Source organism: Brachycentrus maculatus, unplaced genomic scaffold (genome assembly GCF_059751285.1).
Source record: "Brachycentrus maculatus isolate JH-2025_06_01 unplaced genomic scaffold, ASM5975128v1 h1tg000032l, whole genome shotgun sequence".
NCBI classification, from domain to species: Eukaryota; Metazoa; Arthropoda; class Insecta; order Trichoptera; family Brachycentridae; genus Brachycentrus; species Brachycentrus maculatus.
In genome coordinates, this window is record NW_028280786.1 from 1246010 (window position 1) to 1271090 (window position 25081).

Here is a 25081-nt window from a genome sequence, read left to right on the forward strand (position 1 = left end):
ATCTCACACTTATATTGATTCTTGTAAGCCACAAATCAATAATTTTTAGTATGTATTTCATTATGTTTTTAATTTAAAACTAGGTGCAGATAAAAAAGCACCTTAAAATATTTTGCATTTCATTGTAATCTTTCTCGGAGCAAACAAAACAAAAAAACTTACTTATAAAACTTTAGATGGTTAAAGTCCAGTGAGTTTGTATCACCTGTAACTTCTATACAAGGCAAACCCAAATGGGAAAATTTTCCATACCAATCTTGTAGTCGTTCAGTACATAATGCTTTAACTGGAGCCACTATTAACATATTATAAAAATTAACAAAATACAAATAAACAAAACAAGTGTCAAATGTGGGATAAGACATTTTATACTTACTGTAAACAATTTTAAAGTCCCCTTTATATTTTAAATCATTTATCTTTTTTAGTAAATGAACAATTGCTAGTTCCAAGATAACAGTTTTACCAGAACCAGTTGGAGCCGAGACAACAATAGATTTATCTTAAAAGAGAACAGTACATGCGCATTTTATTTCGTTTCCGATAGAAATATATTTTTTAAAATTTTAATTAAAAATACAATAATTTATCTATTTGATTTGATAAGTATTACTCTACCTGTGTATAGTACATCATCTAGCACTTTAGATTGAATTTTATTAAAAAATGGATACTGGAAAATGTGACGATATTTTGGATCTGAATACTTTTATGATGGAAGAAAATATAATTTGCAACATTTGAAAAAATGAGATTTTAATGTTATTATGGGTTTTTAATTTGACTAAATTAACAGAAAAGGATACAAATTTCATCGATGGATCTCAAATCTCCTAAAATTCGAGAATTATTTACAGCTGTGGAAATAACTTCAGTATCAATTTGGGAATCCTCTATTTCATCTAATGACATCGGTTCTGACTGGATACTCATTTTAAGTTTGTTGTTTTTCTAAAAAGTTGAAAGGATATATCCTGTTGTTTTATTATAACAATATAAAAAACACGAAAATCTTAATTTTTATTGAGGTGTTCTAAATTGATTAATATATTTCCTTATTCAATTTTAGAAAAACTTTTTTTAATTCGTCTCGCGAAAATAAAGAACGTCAAATTCAAAAATTTAAATTTAAATGCGAATATATGATTGCCATTATAATACGTTAAAGTATTGCCATATAAAAAAAAGTTGGTTCCAAAATCATAGGTAGGTATCAAACACACGTTTTATCGGCCATTTATGGATAAGGAAAAAAAGAAAATTAATGACATCTGACAGTTCTTATGGCCTTCAAAGTTTATTTTGTTGGTTTCATCCAGTTAGAGTTATTCTAGTCTAACATATTTTAAATTTTTTAGAAAGTTTGGAATTTTAAAAGTTTGTTTTGTAAAAACTTTAATATTCTTCACTTTAACGTTATGTTAAAAATTTAATTTATAAATATAGTTGTATTAACTACATAAAAATAAATTCATCAAATCAAGACAAAAGATGTGGGTTGTTTTCCTTTATTGAGATAGTATTCCCACAATGGACAGGTGAGTGAAATGCCAACGGTAACTCAGATTATAATTTTTTAAAGGTTTTTGTTGTTGTTTAATATTCGACTCACACCTGTTAGATTCCAATAGGTGTTTTTTTTTATATCTACTTTTTTATATTTACAGTACAAATATTATCGATGAAGATGCTATGAAGATTGTGGCAGAAATTATTTACGAAAGAAAAAGATTAAGAGATCATGAGTTCCTTACTCTTTGTGAGAAAAGTGATCGAATACATGCTAGCTACATTTTCTATCGGGATAATGTAGAAACTGATCCAATATCGCAGCTGTGCTCCGAAATATATGTTATGTTGGTGAGAAGGATCGGCGCAACACGACAAGAAGGCCAAACTCCTGGTTGGAAGGAATTAGGTTGTCAGTTGGGACTAATTGCAGAAGAAATATATGTAAGTAACTGGAAAAGTAAATCTTTACTTGTTGGGATATAGTCTAAATGATTTCAGTTAGTTATATGTCTTATATTGAGACCTCTGGTCAACAGATAACTGAAACTATGTGATGTTGTGCATATAGGTTGTGTTTGGTTAGTATTTATTTTTATTTAACTCTCTACCAAGAGTATCTGGCAGTACATAATTTAATTTCACGCATATGAAAAACCCTTTATCTTCAGTTGTACACCCTATTTAGACAAATCTATTGGGAGATTTTATTTTAAAAAAATATGTAAAATATATTTGACAATATTGTATTAATTATATTACTTTTCAGAAGGCAGATAAACATTGATATTTTAATCTAATAATGTACACTCCTTTGCGTTGTTTTACTTTGCATTTTTTCAAAGTTGCATCGTTACTGAATTAAGACTCATTTTAAGTTGTTATTCTATTCAGAAAATCATTTTTAAATTTTCTAAAGGGTAATTTCCCGTTTTGTAAATTTCAATTTGCGTCATGATATTTTGGAATGTATCTACGACGCAAAGTGAGGTCTTAGTGTATACAATATGGGACAAATTCTAAAATAATCTACAAACTTATATTTATGACGTAGAGTACAAAAACATATTATGGGTTAAATAATAGTAGCCTTTTCAAAATTTTGTTTTTTTTGTCTTAGTGTATTAGTGCTTCTAAATTGTAGTAGTGTTTTTCTGTCTTCTAAAAATTACTCATAATGAGGTTTGTGGATTTGGAAATTGGGAAATAATATTTTTAATACTGCATTGGTGTGTATATTAACTCTCCATAGTAGTAAGGTGTGTTTGTACTATAAATGTTGTACCTAGATATTTTTTCTTTCATTTTAGTACATTGACAATAGCAAAAGAAGTTGTCCTACAGATATGGTACTCCGAGTTTTTACCCAGAGTGATGATGCTACATTTGGAAAAGTTCTTAAAGCTCTATTGACTCTAGGAAGATCGGATGCAATTGAAGGTATTTTTGAACCCTTGAACAAGCTGATACAAGAACTTTCTTATAAAAATAAACAAGAGCAAGATCAAGGATATTATTCAAATACTTCTAAAGAAAGGGAATTGGATATTATAAAACCAAGATTTGTGATAAATGATGTACCTGAAGTTCTTCAATGGAACAGAAAAAAAACAGTCAATGAAAGAAGTAAGGATGATGAGCCTCCCAATGAAGAAAATCGTTTTCAGAAAAATGACATTCAAGAGGTGACAGAGTTGGGAAGTGGACCGTCTGTATTGTTAACATACTCAGAAGATGCGATAAGCATTGCACAGGATATATACAATAAAATTAGTAACTTTGATAATGGTACATCAAAGATAAATGTGATCTGTTTGGAAAATATAAAGTCAAAAGTTTTAACAAACCCTGAACAATATATTAGAAATTATTTTGAAGAGGTAAAATATAATGCACTCATTTAGATAAAATATAACATTTCGTCAATTGTGAGTGTATCTATTTCCTATATCAACCATGCTTTAAATCTTCCCATATGCATTTAAAAATTCTAGTTTTATTTAAGTATGTAATTTCATGTAGATTTTTAAAATCTACAATTTAAAGTGCATATTTTATTGCCTGAAAAAAAAATTAAAAGTTATTTTATCCATATATTATTTCGAGAAATAATCATATATTAAGGTGATAGTCATAAATTAAACCCTGAAGAGGGCAACAGGTTGTTGCCGAAACTAGTTGGTTAATAAAAATGTGAGTGGATCAAAACACAAAGTATTTTTATTTCTCGAAATAATAATACATATATCAATATGATCCACAAAGTTAATGCTTTCAATATTCAAAACGTTATTTTATCCCCTTAAAAATTTATATTTTGCAGATATGAGATTGAGTTACAGCATCAGTATAAGTAAATGGAAAAATTTGCACTCCTACCTGACAAATTAATGATAAAATATAAACAAATAGAAAAGCATTCAATCACTTTTTTAAAGAATACATATTAATGTTACAATTTTTTTCAGGTAAATTATGTAATTCCAATTATTACCGAAAAGTATATTGATGTCATCAAATCTCCTTCTAATGCATTTGGGAGTAGCCTGGAAAATGTTGACTGCAAACATGTCAGATTTATTTATACTTTGATGTCTACACATTACATAAACGGAACTGGTTGCATGAACATGAAAATTAGAGCAGTATTGGCGCAAAACACAAATAAGAAAGTTTTAAATCAATTGTGTATGTACCCTTTGTTATCTGTGTGGACTTGGGAAAGTGAGCTAGAGAAACTTCTATCTGCGCTTTTTTTGAATAGTAAAAAATAATAATAATATAAACATAATGTATTATATAAGCATTAGACTTAATTAATGTGGTGCTCTTTTTTATATTGTACATTTGTAATTCTTTAGTCAGAATCTAGAATTTCTATTTTTACACAGATGTGTTATCTGTATTCACTTTTAACCCTTGATAACTAAACATTTGTCTGGCAGACTACGCAATTAAAAACGTGAAACTTATTTAAAGTATTTATTAAATATAGGAACCGGTTACATGGCGTTTAAGTTCGGTTTATTAGGAATGAATGTAAGAGACATTTAACAATAAGTCACTATTCCGCACAGCTACTACATATGTCAATATTGTGCGATCCATAAATGGCATTGTATCTACAGATATAGTTTAGTTATCTGGGGTTAATGCTCTTGCTTATAATTACATATTACGCAATGTAACTTTTTATGGAAATATTTTTTAATGGACTTTTCCATTACTGTATATTTTAAAGATTGTAAAAAATACCACTGTATGTATAGTCTGAAAGTTATTTTTCCTTAAGGATAGGACATTATAGGTATTGTCAATCTTTTGCCCTCCAAGAAACTAATGAACGGCGTGCGATGCAATGTCAATTTACAGTCACCAATTTCATATCTCGTCGATGGCACATTTACTGTGTGCGAATATTCGGTGATCCTCACACTTATAAGTTGCAAGTTTCCGTTTTTCCAATATCCTTTTCTTCTTATGTTAAAAGAAAAATCCCCTTGAAAATTCAAGTTTAACATTACCAGTGTCGCATTAAGTCTTGGCTTCTAAAAGAAATGTTTCGCTTTACTCTTGATTTTATTTAAGTAAAAAAAAGTGTTTTACCTTACGAGATTAGTGTCGTTGTCAAACAATACCAATAATTTCGTAATTATGAATTGAATAATTTCATGAATCTCATAAACCTTAATAATTGTATAATTTACAGATTTTATTTTGTAAAATTAAAATAAAACAAACAATTTTTTATGAATTAATTTTCTTTTATTTCAAAACTAGTAATAAAAATATAATGATCAGTCCTTTGGTTTTACTGAGGATTGTAGTTGGCATACAATACTATAGTTTTTTTGTTGTTATTGTTAATATTTAGTAAAGAAACATTATGAATTAGTGAAAAAAACAAAACAATTATTAACTTTTCCTTATAAGCTCATTAAAAATAACAAAAAATAATCACAAATTGAAAGAAATATTTGTAAGTAAGTAATTGAAAATTATAGTTTTAAGATCTAAGGTATATTGCAGTCCAATGACGGCCTTCAAATGTTTAAATTGAACATAATTACTTGAAGCTAAAATAACTAGAATGAAAGTCTTATGAGTCGTTGGTTGTATCTGCTGCTTCATCGGTGACACTCAAAGTGCTGGCTTCTCTCATATCGATTCCAGATTCTTCTGTGTCACCAATCATTTCCTGGAAATATAAGAAATTTTAACGAAAGCAATGCCATTTGATGAAAAATATAAATTTATAAAAAATTACTTCAAACCTCGAATTCGAAAATGATGAACGTTGAACGAATCATATTACCGTAGAATGGGGGGGCTACTTGAACTTTGATGTGTTACTTGAGCCCAGTACAAAAAAGAGATTTAAATCTGTATTTGGTCTACAATAATGAACGTATCGTGACAATAAGTGTCACCTGTCAGGGAAACAATGAATCATGTCGATACGTTCATTATTGTAGACCAAATACAGATCTAAATTTTTTTTTTGTACTGGGTTCAAGTAACACATCAAAGTTCGAGTAGCCCCATTATACGGTACCTACATAGATAAGTTTTATTAATATTTTTACTGATTTATGTACTACGTAGATGAGCTACTTAAACTTAATTTTATGTACATTATTTTTTAATTATTTTGTTACAAGTAACATACATTTATTTTCTATGCTTACGATAAACATGGCTATGGCTTTATGACTACTTTGGTTCCTCAAGCGCCCGACGCGGCTGCTGAGTGAACCACGCTCCATCGTTTATTTAATTTTCTCCAGACATTTACATCTCAAGTCTACAATTTTTTGCTCATCTATAAATATTGTGATTGGTGTTAACTTGAAATGGTTAAAAGTTATAATTTTACAAAGGTTAGCTGTTAACTGATGAAAGTGCATCAATAATATCATTGCGTTGTTCAATATTGCAATGCGGTCCTAAACGGTGTAGTGTATTTCTAAGAATCTGTGCCGAATGAACACATGTGGCAATGGGGCGTTAAAAAGTGCTTTGTGTTCGTCCCTTAAGGGTACGTTACGACCATAGTGTATTCATCCGAAACCCCTAGCTTCTCAGGAATAAATGAATGCAATAAAAATGTGCAAAGACAATAACGATCCTAGAACACGTGCTTAAACGATTATATTTTATGAAATCGAACTACAACCTTGAAAACCTCAATTACACCCGCTCCCATTCGTATGAAAGTGTAAGCGGAAACCTCAGAGACAAAACCATCATGTCGGATCACGGAAGGGCGGCAAAACAGGATCAAAGTGAAGTCCCGTTTGAACGGTGCTAGTCTGGAAGTTGGCCATCCACAATGACGAGGAGTTCAACATGCTGCCCTTCAGCGTGACGACCATCGCTCAGGAAGGCATCCTGTCTAACACCTTTGCCATTCTCCAGCTCATGGGATCAAGAGAAAGGCGTTGATGACGTTTTAATCCATTTATGTTTTGTTTATCATTATCATTCTATTATTATTATCTATGTCTTTATAAGCGCCCTTGAGGTAGTATTTTACGAAAATGACGCTGTACAAATTATCCAAATTATTATTATGATTATAACTGTTAACACAATGAAATAAATTACCGTCAAGACTTCAACCATGCTCTTAGTTTCTTCCAACATCTGTTTGCAGAGAATATTCTCCTCTTCCAGCTTTTCAATTTTCTCATAAAGTTCTTTATTCTCTTGCAGAGCTTCAGCAAGTGCCACACTGAAATACATATGAATTGATATTATTAATAAGCCTTCACACACGTGTATGTATGTATTATATATACTTTGAAACAGATACAACAGATGCAATATCATTAAGTTCATAAATAAATCATTTTCATGAAGGCGCTAAATGTATCGGTATCTTCTTAGACCCTTTTACAGCGTTTGACACTGTGTATAACCCAACATATACTTTTCATTCTTATGCATGAGACAAGTAGTCAAAATATAAAATAAGAAACCAAAAAATCAATATTTCTGTCTCAGGGTAGTATTCTGCGGCCAATGATGAAAATAAATAAACAGAATACCTTGCCTATATCAAAGTTGTATATATCAAAGATCCGTAATAGATATTGACCTTATGAGCCATTCACTGACTCCCGACTAGAATGAGAATAAGGATGTATGAAAAAGTAATACATGCTGGTAGAAGAGTCTCAAAAAGCAACAATGTAACCTTTTTAAAATTGAATTCTATTGTTTATAATATTTAACTTTCGCATAATCCACTATTTCTAGTATATTACATATTTAAACATTTGTTAATTAGTTAGTGGTCATGTATGTGAAAAGTTATTACAGAAAGTGATGTCCATAAATTTAATGGTGAGTAATTAGAGAAATTTTAAAATCTGTCCCAAGAAGATCTACTAAGTAGGATATATAGATAAAAAATGCTACTTTTTCAACAGCAAAAAATAGAATCCGAGAGATAGAAAAGAGCCCTTTTTAAAATTGAAAATTATAAAAAACCGATACGCTTGGCAGCCAAGGACTTTCAGTATCTCAGTGACTGAATTTGTAATAAGTACAGTGAAACCTCTATCTATAGTTTTTAAAGGGACCTATTAAAATAAACTATGAATGCGGGAAAACAATGAATGCGGAATTAAGAGGTCAATACGCAAATAGATACGACCGAGTAAAGATACCGTCCTCTCAATCTGCATAACCATTCGTAGGCTAAAACTCTCAGAAGAATACATGTTTCAGACGCAAATGTATTTATTTAAAAAAAATACAAACCTGAATAGAATTTACTGAATAGAAACTATTTTATTTTCGTAAGTCAATAGTATATTTTCGGCTTTGCAAATAGTATTTTTTTCAGAATCGGTTATTGAATGTGCGTTGTAGAAAGTTTTCTTTCAAAGAGTGTGCACGCTTCTGGAAATGCAGGTACAGGCAGCGGCTTCTTTTCATCAATATCGACCTCTCCTGCTATCGGTTACACAAGCTTTCGATAGTTTCTATCCCATACGTTGCCGTTGATTGTAAGAAAATTGGAAATAATGTAAAAAAACAGACAAAATGTATCAAATATGCAGCTTAATTCGAACGATAAATGCGGTAAATGGTGATAGAGAAACGATCGATGCGGTTAAGTTTAGTATGAAATTAAGTAGGGATAGAAGAAATATACGACACATCCGGGAAAACGATTATTCGAGGAACGATAGACAGAGGTTTCACTGTACTTATAAGACTAGATATGATCTTACCCCCTTTTCTCAGCCAGGACTTGCCAATAGTTTTCGGATGGACCAGCGTCACTGGTCAAGTCTTCAATGCTGATTTTATTATCAACTCCGGTCTGGATGCTCTTTTCCTTATTATGCAACTTCTTCCTTTTTAAACTGACACTGTCCTTGATTTCACTACAAATAATAAAATTTAGTGCATCTAAGAGTTGTGCATATAAGTGACTATGTGAGTGCAAAGCTCAAGATCTGTAGGAAGTGAGCAGTTTTCAAATAGCTATAAATGTTGTGTTGTCTGATAGTGGTAATTGGTATACTGGTTAGTAATGTAAATACACTACTTCTCGCATACTGTCTGGTAAATACTCTCCCATAGGTTCTTCTACAACAACATACATTGCTTTACTAAGAGAAGAGTACAGTGGACCCTCAGTTTGCCAGCATTACTTTAACCAGGATGTTGTAAAATATTACAAATACACATGTTTTTTTAAAACTGCAAAATGCATTTATAAATATAACAAAAAAAAAATTAGGCGCAGTTTGTGTATGACTCATTTTTGTTAGGGTGGAGACTGACCGGAGCATTTCGTCGTAACTTCGCTCGCAGCGAGCATCACCGAGCATCCCAAACTATGGATGGAGCGCTCGGCTCGCTGTACTGACTGCCTGAATGCTCGTATCGTAACGTGTTACGTTACGACGAAATGCTCAGGTGAGTCTCCACCTTTAATATGAAGAGAACCTAAAAATATTCATTTATGATGTAGAGTATATTGAATCCAATATTCCCGGGTTAAAATTCTCTATCCATGCAAGTGATCAAATTCACATTTTCGAAACCTTTGGATTAAAGTAGTGTCGCGATTCATTTAATCAGTTCAACTCGTATTGGAACGATTGGTTTACTTTATATTTTTTAAACTGCACAAACCTGTTTTGCCAAATCTCTTTCGAAATTGAGAGCATCACTATATTGAGATAAATTATGGTATAGTATAGAATGTGGTAAATCATGTTACACACATGATTTGAATTCAAACGTACTCACATTTTTACTTCCTTAATTGCATCTTTGCCGACAGATTTAGCCATTCGTCCAGTTAAGTTTTCTTTATCTGTCGCCACACGTTGTAACGTCATCAGACTTTTACGTGCGGTTTGCATGTTCTCCTAAAATATCAATCGTGAATTTACACATAATATAAATAATACAATAAGGCATATACATAATCGTAATATAATATTTACCTGATGGTCGGTAGAATTTGAACGAACGATAGTTTTTTTGGAAGCTTCGGTTTGAATTTTGTCTTTCGACATGTTATTTACGAAAAAGACACCGGAACAATAACTTTATAATACCATAACAAACCTCAGCACTTTGACAGCTGCCAACGCTTTAGCCGCTTTCCCGCTCTAAAAAAGGGACCCTGCGTTCATATGTTGGTATTCCTGCAAACTTAGGGATACCACTCTATAAAAAGACATTATCCAATAAAAAGGGAGGCATACTAAATGATTAGGTTTATTCTTGATTTGGATTAAATTTTTCTAAAAGTATGTACAAAAACCAAATTGTTATGTTTGACTATCTGAAAATAATACGCAAAGATATAATGGAATTCAGAATAAATAAATAATCACTTTATTATGAAGATGGATAAATAAAGCATAAATTTACGATTTTTTTAATAAACCCGAGAGTTCCTACCTTTATTGATAATCATAGCGACCAACACTCAAATGATTTTATTCTTATATTGGCTGCCACTTTTTCACCCGTGTTCGGCGGCTGAATTTCAAACTTCAAACTTTGGGAAATTTAAACTTTTAACGAACTTTTAAAATGGAAAGGTTTTACAGAAATAATATTGATGGGAGGGCAGGTATTAAAGCATTAACATTGATCAAATATTTTTCATTATATTTTGTAACATTAATTAAATAAATCTGTTATTATTACAGTACCATATCCGCAAATGCCGAGAGGTCCTAACCAAAGTGTGTTTGGACCGATCCCTGTGAGGTAAATTCATTACAATCGTAAAATGGCATATGTTTCCTGTACACTTCATATAATAATTTACGATATTAAATATTTTCGATCCGTTGTAGGTTTCCTAACATTCATGGAATTGATAACATACGTTTTACAAATCAACCATATCACGACATATATGAAAACATGGCGCCTGTGAATCAACAATATCGCTACATGCCCTCAAATGATATTCAAAATATTCAGGAATGTAACGATATTTTTTATGAGGGTCAAGCTGTTCCTTATCTGATGGGATATGGAGAAGCCAGAGAGGTATTAATATACCTAAATAAATATATTCATATCTAAATATGTTCCTAACAAATGAAACACAAACAATCTTTTACTTTGCTTTGATTTTTTTTCTAAAATCGACTTGGTAGTGTTTCTTGTCGTTGGCGATGCTTTTTTAGAAAAGGGACGATTATGATCACACACAATGGGTAACTTCAATTGTTTTTTTTGAAATTTAAAACAAATCTACTATTTACAGGCAAATTAATGGATATAACAATTGACAATCACTATTATTGTTGTTAAAATTTGTAAAGAAATTATTATGAAAGAAATTATTGTTGTTAAAATATGTAAAGTAACATTTTTTAAAAGGGTATTATCACTCAGGAGGAATATTTAATTTAAAATACTCAACCCATTAAGGATTGTGTAAGACTCGTTTTGTGTTTATAACAGCCGATAAAAACCATTTTTTCATTCATTATGTTCTTTTGCAAAATTCGCCTTCGTAAAAAGGTTATATTCGTAAGTTGGTAACGAATGACGTCACATAAATGAATCTATACTAATAATATTACACCTCAAAGCACATACATAAAGGGATACGCCCCATAACACACCCGATGACGTAAAATTTGATGAAGTATAGCGGTGTCCGTTTTTCATTTTATTAAAATATCCAAAGTTGAAACCTTAATATCTCCCTTACTTCCTTACAGATTTCAATAAAAATATTACCGATAGTCTTGTGATTTTTCATATTAATTTATTTGCTAATAATAACACACCTTGAGAATCATCCATTGCAACAAACAAACAACTCATGACGTCTTGGTTGTTTTGACTGCAGGATTCAAAATAGAAAAACTTGCTGCCCCTGTTACCGCAGTTTTACATTCCCTATTGACGAATTTAGTACTGGAAGCGGGGAACTAAAACTTGTGGGAATTTTTACCTTTTCAAAAGCTTGCATATGCGTAATGATGAAAAAATTGTTCGTATGTGTTTATTAACAAAATTATTTTGAATCTCAGGATTGCAATCCAGCCCAAAGTTCACATAGGCATTACGGCCCAGATTTGGGCAAAATCACTCGCATGGAAAATGTGAAAAGTGGTGAGACGACAACGGCAACGTTCTGTCGTCCCTTGGCAACGGTCAGCCATCCTTCAGCAACGGTCAGTCGACCTTCGGCAACGGTCAGTCGTCCTTCGGCAACGGTCAGTCGTCATCAGGACGAGAGGCCCTCCTCTTCCTCTCCCTCTTACTTGGACCAAAACACTGCGGGGACACAAAATCTAAACGCACGTAAGCACCATATTATTAATATTTTTATTTATTTTTAAAACATATTGCATACATAATTCAAATATAAAGTATTCCCGATTAGTAATTTCCGTTACTCACTTTGGGATATGGGATTAAGATTAACACGACTGAAACTCAAATTAGAAAATAAAAAGTTGCGTTTATCGGCTCCACATGTATTTTATTATGTTTTCAAGTATTATGATGATGAATTTCTCTTTTGTGAATCGGCTTGGTGTTACTGTGAGTCGTTTTAAACATTATTTGAAGCATTGTATTTGTAATTTCATATGTTGGGAGAATGTAGAAAGGTTTATTTTAGTCCTCAAATAAATGTCTTTACATGAGTGGTGTATGGTAGATGAAATATATTTTTCATAGTTCTATTCTGTATTATTATGTATTATTTGTATTTCGGAATTTCTCATTTACAATTCATTATGAACATAAACAACAAGCATTTCTTTATCATTTTCCTAAACCCCTCAAAACATCTCATTTTCTTCCCTTCAGAAGTCGCCTATCTTATTACAATCTTCATTAAAATTTGGGCGAATTAAATTATTACTTTATTTTAAATATCCCGATTCCTATAACAGGCTTAGCGACTAAATTTTACATAAATTAATTATATCAAACGCATCAGCGACTTGTCATTCTACAGACAGTTGATATCTGTCATTTTGTTCGATGGCTGTCAATGTTCGATGTATTGAGAAAATCGAATTATATTTTTGCACCATGAATTGGTCGGGAATTGAATAAGGGTGAATCAAAGATTAAGAAGAATATGATAGTCTGTGTATTTACAGGGCTTTTGACCTCTCATAGGCTGGGTAATTGATCAATTTACAAAGTGCAACATTCACCATTCTAACCATGATTGACAACCACACTACTCAAATTGTTGGAACTCCTAGATATGCATTGATCAATCTCATGACACAGTATATGTGTATGAGTTCACAGCAGCCATCTATGTCGGATTGAGAAAACCTTTATAAAGCAGGGACCCTCTATTTGTATGGAAGATCCGAACCCCGGATTATATTATATTTTAGTCACTGGGAAACGCGAAACGCCTGAAAACGAGATTATTTTTTTATGTAGCTGGTATTTTGACCAGCTATTTTTATTCACAAAATTTTGAGTGTCCAAATACATTATGTTTGGGAACAAATATTTGGACACACTCAAATTAAGTGAATTAAATAATGTTAAATTGTTTGCTGAGGCCATTAGTTCGAATTGAGTACAACATACAATATTTCATTGTTAATTAAATATTTTTATACGCGAACTAATTATACGCTATTTAAAATGCTGCCTTCGGCAGTGAGCAACGTTAAATAATAATTTAACTGCTAAGAAAAATGTTGGTACAGAGCTTCTTTTTTGAGTTAATCAAGTCAAAAAATAAACACAGAATTTTGTCACAGAATTTTAATTAATGATATACAAACACACCAGTAGAAAAATGTAAAAAAAATAACATTCTCGTGAGCGGGTTGTTTGCAGTTATTAAATAATTTGACCAACCTCCTACGTAATATAATAATAACATAATAAAGCCCTTAGCTGCACCCCAATGGTGCTATCATATAAACGCAGTGTTATCTTGATCGTTTACACATGAAGGAAAGGTGATCAGCCCTCCGCTTCAGGAACCAGTCCAGGGTAATATTGAATAAATATTACAGTGAAAAAATCACTTATCCTGGGACCTCCAGAACGGTGGCCGAGTATGCTGACCATTACATTACGTAATATAAACTAATTAAACCAACTTACCATTACGCCATACCAATCAGTCTTTGCAAAAATCTTCGTTTCTTCCATATTCAAGCATCCTTTTCATCTCTTCACCCCCAGATTTCTGACCTGACCATTTTAAAGTATTTGAAATATTTGATCATGTCAAGTTTTCTTCGTTCTTCCTCTGCTTCTATTACGAATTACATTCACCTCATAAATTTATTTTAGTGTTCTTCTTTACTTATTCGATTTACATGTCCAAACAATCTCAACACACCATTATTAATTTTTATCGACAATGCCTCAGCCTTTCTTTTTCCTACGTAAATATATAATACATCACTCACTCCTTTCAACAACGTTAAATATAAAAAAAACTCGATTATTCATGAGATCGTTTTGAAAGTTTAAAAATATAATAAAATGTATTAAAAATAAGTATCAAGCCACTTACTTTTTACTGAGCAACAGATCTTTTTAAGTAAAACCTGAATGTTTTTTCTCCATTTGAAAAATATGTAGTATAATTTAAAAAAATAATTAAACAATACATTTTCTTCAAAATGCAAGAACGACACTTTTTGCCCTGTAGCGGGTAAATATTAAGTTAAAAATATGACACTTTTGCTGGGATATAGTACATTTTTGAAAACATGCACAACTGAAAATTGTCGATTTTTGATATGTGACGTTATTGAAAGGAGTGAGCGATATGTTACAAAGTGTTTTATTCTAGTACTATAGTCTGATATTTGTATTGTTATATTATTATTAAGATTTATTTAGTATTTTTCATTTTTTAAATTTGTATGGTATTTTCGTCGTCATGGTTAAAAATGGTGGTGAGATTTTTTAGAAAATGTGAAAAAAATCAAATAGGCTTTTTTAAACAGCGTTAAACATTCAAAACACATATTTACATATGTATCGTAGTACCTACTCACGCTTAAAAACCGAATCTACTAGACAGTGAAACATCAGAACATTTGTCACCTTTTAACCTCCTAGTCAAGCTGTCCGATTATAAATTCACCAAACTATTAAGGAATTTATAAAGTTCGGATTGTAAATATATGGGTCGACCTAAAAATTGACGTTTAATTAAAATTAAGAAAAAAAACATATCGGTTGGGTATTAAAGCTTAATAATTTCCCATTAATATTTTGAGACATGTTCATTACTTGTATCTGGCTATTAAAAAAACATTTTCATTATTCTTTATCATGATTTGATCAAAGATTTATAATAAAGGATGCGGAAATGAGTTACTTGTAAACGCTATTTTCTTTGGTTTAGTCCATACTTTACACTCGTAACTGTAGAATTGTCGCGGGAAGTCGATTCGATAATATCTTGAAATAATTTAAAACGGTCGAGTTATCGAAATATCAAATATTTCACATTATGAAAATGAATCTAGTTTATTTGAAGATTTATGGCAAATTTCTTGGGTCAGGGCGTTAATTTCCGGAATGCGTCAATCGAATCGTTTGATTACTCGAACGATAAAGGATTATTGATTGGATTTGTAATTCGGACATGTTTAAATTATGCTGGTAGGAACTAATAAAGGGGGATTTATACGTTCTTAAGAAATATGTTTTATGTACCAACCACATTATCAGATGGTGTTTTATCTCAAACGACTATCACCGCTTTGATGATGCATTTATAAAATAAATTATGTAAAAATATGTCATCAGCAGGGACGTGCATTCCGTTAAGCAGAAAAGCAGTAGCTATCCAAACTTGTCCGCGTGACATATAAAAACGCAACCATACTAAGTAGTACGTAGCTTACCTTACTACCTACCTTTACTGCCTACCCTAGTTAGTAGTATCCAGCTTACCTTAGAAGTATCGTACCCTAATTAATTCTCTGTGCATACCACTGGTCATCAGTAAAATATAATATGAAAACTGTTATAACATTCCCATTCACAAATCGTAAAATTGAATTCAAAGTTTTTTTTTATTCCTTTGACCAAATGATCCCCGTAGATTTCTGGGAGGATTAAGCTTTTTTAAATAATTTTCCTTTTGGTCCAATCAGTTTCACGTTTTAAGTGAAACTCATTAATTATGTAGAGACGGCGGACAGATCATTGAATCAGAATGTGCTAACGGCTATAAATAATATCACAAAAAATATCTCTCACGTATCCAGTCCTAGTGAAACCAAATACTTGAGACGTTTTTGGTCTAAATTTTCGAAGAAGAAGTATTGTTTTATTGAAATTATTATGTATAATTAAATAACAACATATAGTTTTTTCCACTTTTATTTATTATATTACCTGTGATCAAGTTTAGTCGTTACTGACATCATCAGATGTCGATAACGACGAACCCGGTCACCGGTCAAATAAAATATATGTAGAAAAAAACTGTATATTGTAATTGTTATTTTATCGTGTACTCGTAAGATGCAGTTACCAAGAAATGTCAGTACAAAACAAAAAATAAAAAAAATATATATATTTTAACAAATGAACCAAACTTTTAACATTTTTTTCCAATAGAAGTTAAAATGAGTGTAATATAAAAAAATATCATATTGTATGATTAGTAGGTACCTTTAAATATTTTTGACGACGAATAAATGAAAACATTGAAAATGCAGATATAATTTTAAAATATAGTATTCTCTTTACGATCTCTATGAACCTATCCACTACAGACGTATAAAAATTATTGTAGGAAATTCTCGCCAGAGAAATTTGAACCGATAGAAAGGTCATTATTTTTAACTTAGCCATAATTTTCCTAATAGCGCGTACAGAAGGAATTACAGGGTTGCTGGTCCCTTTCAAGGCGGATAATACCCTTCATCTTCATAATAATATAATGACAATACTGTCCCCTCCTTAAGACGAGGACAGCTCCTCTCATTTGGAATGCGTCGTCCTGAGTGCTGCTATTATGTGCCCAGGAAGCTCCACTTATCAACTTTTACTAGATCAATTTGAAAAATTATTGACATATAACTCCTTTCATAGTGAAGAGATTCACATATGTATGTACTTATTCATTTGATATTTGGGTATTTATATGTTCAAATAAATATAAATATATAGTAGTCGTACGGGAGAAAACAGACCAACTAACAAAACGTAAAATGTTCTGGAGGGCCATTAAACCGTTTTTACACTCTTGTCATCAATGTTTTATTATATATAATATTTTAACGAGTCAATATAATAAACTTCCAATTTTAAAATCGCTTTGGGATTTTTTTGAGGTCAATATTAAGCTAGTAAGATATCAAATAGTCAATGAAAAAACGTTTTTGTAAAAAATGCACTTGGTCATTTTTTCCTGTTTGAGGATGATATGTATAAATATTTATATATACATGTATATATATATATATATATATATATATATATATATATATATATATATATATATATATATATATATATATATATATATATATATATATATATATATATATATATATATATATATATATATATATATATATATATATATATATATATATATATATATATATATATATATATATATATATATATATATATATATATATATATATATATATATATATATATATATATATATATATATATTAAACGAAAACATAGTATCATCTTAACATAAAAAATAATTTGCCTTAAGGATCTTAATACAATAGCAAGTGGATAAAACAGTTTCAGTCGACGTACGGTATTTCTTATTTATTATTATGCATATTTACATACATGCATAATATGAAGAACGTAGACCAAACTTCTTTACTTCGAACAGATCATTATTAAAATATTTTCATCAAAGGCAGGGATTTTTTTCTGAAATAATTCATTCCTTAGTTATGCTGAGCGTTGGTCTCTTAATGTACCAAATATTTACTTTAAGTAAAACAGCATCCCTGCTTTCTTTTCCGCACATACCCGGGGGGGTAGTAAATGAACTTATAACACAGGGTAATTTTAGAAAAACACTGAAGAATATCTGAGGTTCCGTATAATATGTTTGCCAAGGAATAAATTACGTAATATTATGCTTTACTTCGAAACAATCTTTTCTGGCGTAATGGATTTCAAAATTCACCAAAGCCAACTGACGAAATACGAGTAGTAAACTGTGCTATTTTACTCGTGTACAATTTTGATCTTTTGATTTTTTCTTTTATATGTATTATGCGTGGATATTTGTTTGTACCTAACAAGGTAAACAGCTATCACAAAATAAATAATATCAATTAGTTTACAATATTATGAGTGCGTCCAAATACTTTACAAATTAGGAGTTATTTTATTTTTTTTTAAATGAAAAGGATATTTTTTAGCGATTCTCAAGTATGTAAATATAATCCTGGATTCGGACCTCACATACTAATGGAAGAGTTTCTGCTTAATAAAAAGCTTCTCTCATCCCTCATCATAGATGTCTCTAGTGAAGTCTAGCTAAATCAAACGCTTCCATATTCTTCGTCACCTTTCTTGAGATGTCAAAAAATAATGTAAAATATTGATTATAATCATAAATCGACTTTTTATTTACATATATATATATATATATATATATATATATATATATATATATATATATATATATATAATATATATATATATATATATATATATATATATATATATATATATATATATATATATATATATATATATATATATATATATATTATATGTATATATATATATATATATATATATATATATATATATATATATATATATATATATATATATATATATATATATAGGGAATGTAAATGTGAAAAATACATTACAAACACCCAGACCAATTGAAAACAAATCTTTTTTTAATTTATTTTGCAATTAGCAACCCGCGACACCAGTTTCGCACTCGAGTGTCTACCCAACCACGCCACGGCGCCTGTTAAGATATATATATATCAATAAACGGTAAAAAAATTATATTCATAAATTAAAAAAAAGGGTTCCTTTGAATTTCGTAAATAATTTTTGATGATAAACTTATTGATTTGTATTATTTTGAGATAAAAAATTAAAACCTGAAACTCATTTGGTACGAGGACTTGACTGTATCAGCAATTAGAATCTGTCTAATCGACGGAATTTCGCTCTATGAAACGCGTAAACTATGTAAATTAGCCGAGGATGTCCATTTAGCAGTTAGCAACTCTATTACTTCAGTTCATTTGAATTCATACGACCAGACTCGATTACTGCCTTCCTATTGTGAACAGAATGATCGGAGATTTTGTAGCCGATTCCAATTATTTCACATTGGAAATATTATGTACCTAGTTGCTGTTCGCTCTCGGCACACGAGGCATGCTGGACGTATAAAATCATGGCTGCTCTGTATAATCGCTGTACGAGTTAAAATCTATTCGCAGACAGTAAATACTTTTTTGCAAATTAAGGACTAGTATTCGTTAAGTAGCAACTTAATTTTCTTAAAGCCCAGGAAACATTTTTTTTAAATACCATTTTTGTATTGACATAATAAGTTGTTTTTCGAAATAAATATGTGGTTTTGAAAAGGATAGAGTTGTTGAAAGGTTATATAATTTTTTTTCAATAAGTATTCTAATGAAAAAAAACATATGTATTCTAAAAATAGTTAGGCGTGAACCAACGGCTCTATGTATTGCTGGAAGCTAACTCAAATTTATTATTTATATATTTTTTTTACAAAAATGTGGCAATAATATTAGTATATAATGTAATATTAGTATATAACCACTCACTCTCGGTGATTATATTACTAACGTTTTTGTAAAAAAAAAAAATAAGTAAAAATGACTAACCACAAAGAGAATACTTAATGTATTATTAATATTCTGAATATTCAAATTTATTATTGCGCGTATGGTCTTAATGTTGCAAAAATTTGAAGACATATAAAGCATTTTCATGAATGTATATTATTGAATGTACAATCAAAGTGTATTTAAGTTGTGACCCTACGAATTTTTCACATACATACTGGTAGGAAATAATTGTTTTATACAGTAGTTTAAAAGTGTAATTAATTTTCTGCCTTATACATTTCAAATTATGTTGAAAAACGTTATTATTTTCTTGATGACGAAAATCTTATTGAACATATATGTACCATATATCTATCGTAACATTATAAACACAATTTTGGATCGAGGACTCTTTACCCCGAGGGATTAGTATTAGAGAAGAAAAACGAATAAATAACTTTTTTTATATTTGTGAGTCTTATCGAGGATGTAATAAGGAGCAGACGATACACAATATCGGACTTGTATACGGTCGAACACTAAGATAAAATTTAGGTGCATTGTTCATTGCTTAAATCGTTTACATAGATTTTTGTGGTCATAGAATTTCAACCCCAATGAATCCTCTAAATTAGAGCTTTAAGTTGATAACGAAAAAATAAATGCGATAGTGAAAGTGGATTCTCGCCTAATTGTGACCAATCTAGCAGCAAGATTCGATGTCGGTGCAAAACAATATTGGTTCATATAGTAATTTAACAACTATATAGTTTTTTCCACATCAATTTCATTTGACCAGTGACCGCGTTTCGTCGTAACCGACATCATCAGACTGTTGTGAGGCTAGACAAAATTCTATGTTTTATACTCGTACACAACAGGACAGTGGTCAAAAACCATGACTTTATATAAATTATTTTACTGACAAAATGAATTTAAATTGAGAGAGTTAAAGTATTATTTTAAAATAATTGTTACATGTAAGTTATGGTAAAGGTTTTAAGTATGATTTGATATAATTTTATTTTAGAATTGGATTTTTTATGTGAATTAATTATTAGTATTAATCATTTGAAAATTTGGTCGCTTTAGGAACCAGGTTTTCAGGGATAGGAAAATATTGGTAGAATTGAAAAAAAAACAATAATAATTTGAATTAATTAAGGCAATACCCATCAAACATGGATTTTTTCATGTTTCATGAAAATCGTGTCGAAAATTGGTTTTCTAATCGGAATTCCGGCACAAAGACTTTTCCCTGTCGATTCAGGAGAAGCAGGCGTAAAAGTCGAGGAAAAATCACCGCCGCTAAGTGATTCCATTGTTATTGGAATGTTTGCTCGAAAATAAAGTTTTTCCAAAACGGTTCTCAAGTTGGGCCCTTCTTTGTACTAATCCGACCAGTTTTTTGGTGTTCGTCGCCAATAGGGAAAACTTTACCTTCCTTCTCTCCGCGAGTCGTGATAATAATGATTGTTGTCCCATTGAATAGCCAACTCCTGCGGAAGCTAAACACAACTTCATTTCTTTCATCCCCATAACGTAGAATAAAAGGTTGCGCGATTTCCAAATTCAATTTAGGTCGTGAGTTTTGTGTTTGTTTTGAATATCTCAAAAACACTTTTACAATAAAAGCCTAGTTAAAAATAAATTAAACTTGAGTAAAGGGTTTATTAGTGCGTGCGAATTTGATTGAATAAAACTTTTGTATCAATTTTTTACTGCCACTATCCAACCGGATGATTAGAGAATTTTAATCCAAGCTGAATTTCCACGTAACGGTGTAGATAAGATTTTTAAATTCCTTTAGTTGGCTTGTACTAACATTGAAGAACGCCTAAGCCCTGTGAAGTACGAGTAAGTGGTCTTTTCACAGAATTCTTGAAAAGATATAAATTAATCACACGGTTTGGAAGGAATGTACGCTCAGAATATTTGGAAGAAGTTTTAAAGGAAACTGAACACAACTTGGCATACTCAATAATTGTGATCAAACCTATTGTGAGTTTTTTATTGTTATTTTTTTATTTTGTCTCTTAAAAAGTAGGCACTTAAAAAAGTTCTTATTGGTTCAACGGTTCATTGAAAGTCTTGGGTAAAATTAACGATTTTTTAAAAATTTCTTTGATAATTTTTATCAAGGAAACTCATCCAATAGTTCGATGTGAATATGATTTGATATCGATAAATGTATCATAAAACAGATTTTACCTGCGGCGCGCGCGGCGCGGTGGAATTTCCGCATATGAAAATTTAATTAAATTGTGGTCGCAATAAATTGGTACGTGCATTATAACGCGTTTCCTGCTCCACTAGTCAGAAATGCAATTAAAGATTTTGGTGAATTGAAAACGAGTTGTTGCAAGCTGCACTATGCGTTGATTTTTAATTTAAATTTTAGCATACTGGTAAAATGAAGCAATATTTTTATGGAAACAATATATTTCAGAAGTTTATTCTAAGCATTATTCTAAGCATTTATTCTATACAAGTATAAAAACGAGGGCCATGATATGTTGGAACAGCAGCCAAATATATAAAAAGTACGACATATAACGAAAACTCCAATCGCGTTTTTCCCGAGATTTTTTTTTTATATATAAAAAAGTATAAAAAATTCCTAGCGCCTTTAGCCTTTTGGTGCTGTTAGGCATGCGGCGCCATCTTTTAATGATACATAAATAATAAAAAAGTCGAGGACAAGGATTTCCAACAAAAACAAAATGGAGGCCGGGAATTTTTTTCGACTTTGTCGTGAGAAATATGCGACATGCGCATGACGATGGGAAAAATAAGTAAAACAAAAGTAAGATGGACTTTCACACATTATTTTTGAGACGCCGGAGGCGCAATTTTGCTAGTACGCCAGTAAGTATCTTGTACTAGACAGTTTAACTAATATATCAGCCGCTACTTGCTACTTGTATAATTATAGCACCATGTATAATACTCAGAAGATGCGATCCCTCAGAAAAATGTGCGACAAAACGATGTATGATAGATGTTCGAATAGTGAAATTAGGAAGGAATGCAAAGCTGAGATAAGCATTATCGATAAAATTAAGAAAGATGTGTTGAGATGGTTTGGACATGTAGAACGAATGAGTGAGGAAAGAACGGTAAAACAAATTTATGAGGCAAATGTCATTGGGAAAAGAAGCAGAGGAAGACCGAGAAAAACATGGCACGATCAAGTATGCCAAATACTTGAATGTGGTCAGGTTAGGAGTCGTAACAATCGGCGGGTATGTATGAGGAGATGCATGAACGTGGAAGAGGCGAAGAATGTTCTATTCTCTCTGCCTACCCCTGCTGCGAAGCGGCGTGATGGTTAGTTAGTTAGTTAGTTTTATAATACTGTAATACTCACTGGATGATCGAAGAAAATCAGTACACGTGATCTTCTGTAAATTGCTCAACTCACATTGATTCGCCAAAATTGCTGAAACGTATATGCCTTAGAGTTCCCAGTCGGATCACCAGGATAACTGACACCTTAGCGCTACCCACGAGTAGAACAATCTCCAAACAAAGTTCTTATATTTATCGTTCATCAAAAATGGTTAACGATGAATATTGGGATTTCGATATGTTCTTTTCGTCATTGTCAGCGCTGAGATCGCCTACATTCTAACTCGACATTTATATCGTGTGGTCCCATGTATCATAAAATTTGTCTTTGACTTGAGGTTCAATCTTTCTCTTTACCTCTTTTACTTCCTCCCCCCTTTTTCAAGGATTTTCGCAAATTTACAAATGTCGAATTTTGTAATTGGAAAAGTACAAGTACTTTGTTATTTTGTGTAACTTATTATTGTGAATGACTTGATTAATATAACGATAAATATACAAATAAAATAAAATGCAGATAAAAAATAAGAAAGTATATTACGATTTCGTGAAACCATTAAATGAAAATATAAAGACTTTATGTACCTATATCTTCAGTCTTACACTGAAGGAATAACGAATTGCGGAAATTATGGTTCTGTCTGAAGTATAATATCTCGTCATTAGAGTTTTGAAAGAATTGATGCTAAGACTCAGACCGCACAATAGTTTGCAAGGCCGGCAACTGAAAAGTCGCCCGGCGAAAGGACGCTTACTTAACAAATGATCTCGGAACTTCCTCGTCTTATAAAAAGTTGGGTGCACAAACATTCGGGACGCTTTATTGTTTTCCTTAATGCGGCAAGATGAGATGAAAGCGCATAGTCCGCAATTTGTACCAGGTATAAAACAAAACCCAGACAGTTCTCAAGTACCCGAGTGTTTGGGTTTGTTTGCAACTCTTCCCATATTCATTAAGAATGCATTTATGTCTTCATTATACCAACAAGTTTCAAGCCGAGGTTCTATTACCTGATTCCAGTGCCTATTAAATATGTATAGGTTAAATCTCAAATACATGTTTATTTTCTACGAAGTTTCTTGTTTAACGAAATAATAATTGCTGAAAACTGTTATCTTAATATCAATATATGTTTGTATGCTAGATTGTTGATGATTATAATCTAGGAAATTACTTTTTGGAAAACCCTTGTAGCGGTGACACGCTATTAGCTATGTAGTATCAAATGACCTTTCGGTATTTGATAATCTCACTCACGCACACACACACACACACACACACACATACACACATATATTTGTATATATATATATATATATATATATATATATATATATATATATGTATATATATAATATATATATATATATATATATATATATATATATATATATATATATATATATATATATATAAATATATATATATATATATATATATATATATATATATATATATATATATATATATATATATATATATATATATATATATATATATAATATATATATATATATATATATATATATATATATATAATATATATATATATATATATATAATATATATATAATATATATATATATATATATATATATATATATATATATATATATATATATATATATATATATATATATATATATAATATATATATATATATATATATATATATATATATATATATATATATATATATATATATATATATAATATATATATATATATATATATATATATATATATATATATATATATATATATATATATGTATATATATTTTCACGCATCTCATCGTACATTTTTAAACCCTTATGCATAGTAAAAGTACGCGATTCTGATTTTTTTAAATGGCAGTCTTTTTTATCCTTATTTCTAGTAACATGTTAATAATTTTTTTTTCATTCTTTAAAAGTACTTTTTTCTC

At 30.5% G+C, this 25081-nt stretch overlaps 4 protein-coding genes across 5 annotated transcripts in view; 2 read left to right on the top strand and 2 right to left on the bottom strand.

The window, feature by feature from the left end:
• LOC148312808 (putative ATP-dependent DNA helicase HFM1) overlaps positions 1 to 933 on the bottom strand; it is a 46311-nt gene extending 45378 nt beyond the window's left edge. The window contains exons 1-4 of the mRNA XM_088273391.1: positions 807 to 933; positions 619 to 699; positions 377 to 502; positions 163 to 295 (exon numbers count right to left, since the gene is read on the bottom strand). Of these exons, the coding sequence (XP_088129517.1) occupies positions 163 to 295; positions 377 to 502; positions 619 to 699; positions 807 to 933 (467 nt within the window). The remainder of the gene's footprint in view (positions 1 to 162; positions 296 to 376; positions 503 to 618; positions 700 to 806) is intronic.
• Positions 934 to 1263: 330 nt separating this feature from the next.
• On the top strand, positions 1264 to 5263 carry LOC148312810 (uncharacterized). Of its 2 annotated transcripts, none has more exons than XM_088273230.1 (4): positions 1264 to 1538; positions 1668 to 1953; positions 2820 to 3389; positions 3978 to 5263. In XM_088273230.1, exons 1-4 carry the CDS (start codon positions 1531 to 1533, stop codon positions 4281 to 4283), a joined length of 1170 nt encoding a protein of 389 aa, XP_088129356.1. In that variant the 5' UTR covers positions 1264 to 1530; the 3' UTR covers positions 4284 to 5263. The 2 variants fall into 2 exon arrangements, with proteins under 2 accessions (XP_088129356.1, XP_088129365.1); XM_088273239.1 differs by having other exon boundaries at positions 1404 to 1538; positions 2820 to 2949; positions 3978 to 4181.
• Positions 5253 to 10153, bottom strand: geminin (geminin DNA replication inhibitor). The gene is made up of 5 exons (XM_088273253.1): positions 9984 to 10153; positions 9784 to 9905; positions 8754 to 8909; positions 7117 to 7243; positions 5253 to 5707 (listed from the first exon to the last, which is right to left on the bottom strand). The coding sequence occupies exons 1-5, from the start codon at positions 10053 to 10055 to the stop codon at positions 5609 to 5611; spliced, it is 576 nt and encodes a 191-aa protein (XP_088129379.1). The 5' UTR covers positions 10056 to 10153; the 3' UTR covers positions 5253 to 5608.
• Positions 10154 to 10527: 374 nt separating this feature from the next.
• LOC148312812 (uncharacterized) overlaps positions 10528 to 25081 on the top strand; it is a 42038-nt gene continuing 27484 nt past the window's right edge. Inside the window, exons 1-4 of the mRNA XM_088273424.1 lie at positions 10528 to 10621; positions 10701 to 10761; positions 10851 to 11049; positions 12048 to 12321. Of these exons, the coding sequence (XP_088129550.1) occupies positions 10582 to 10621; positions 10701 to 10761; positions 10851 to 11049; positions 12048 to 12321 (574 nt within the window). The 5' untranslated portion in view covers positions 10528 to 10581. The remainder of the gene's footprint in view (positions 10622 to 10700; positions 10762 to 10850; positions 11050 to 12047; positions 12322 to 25081) is intronic.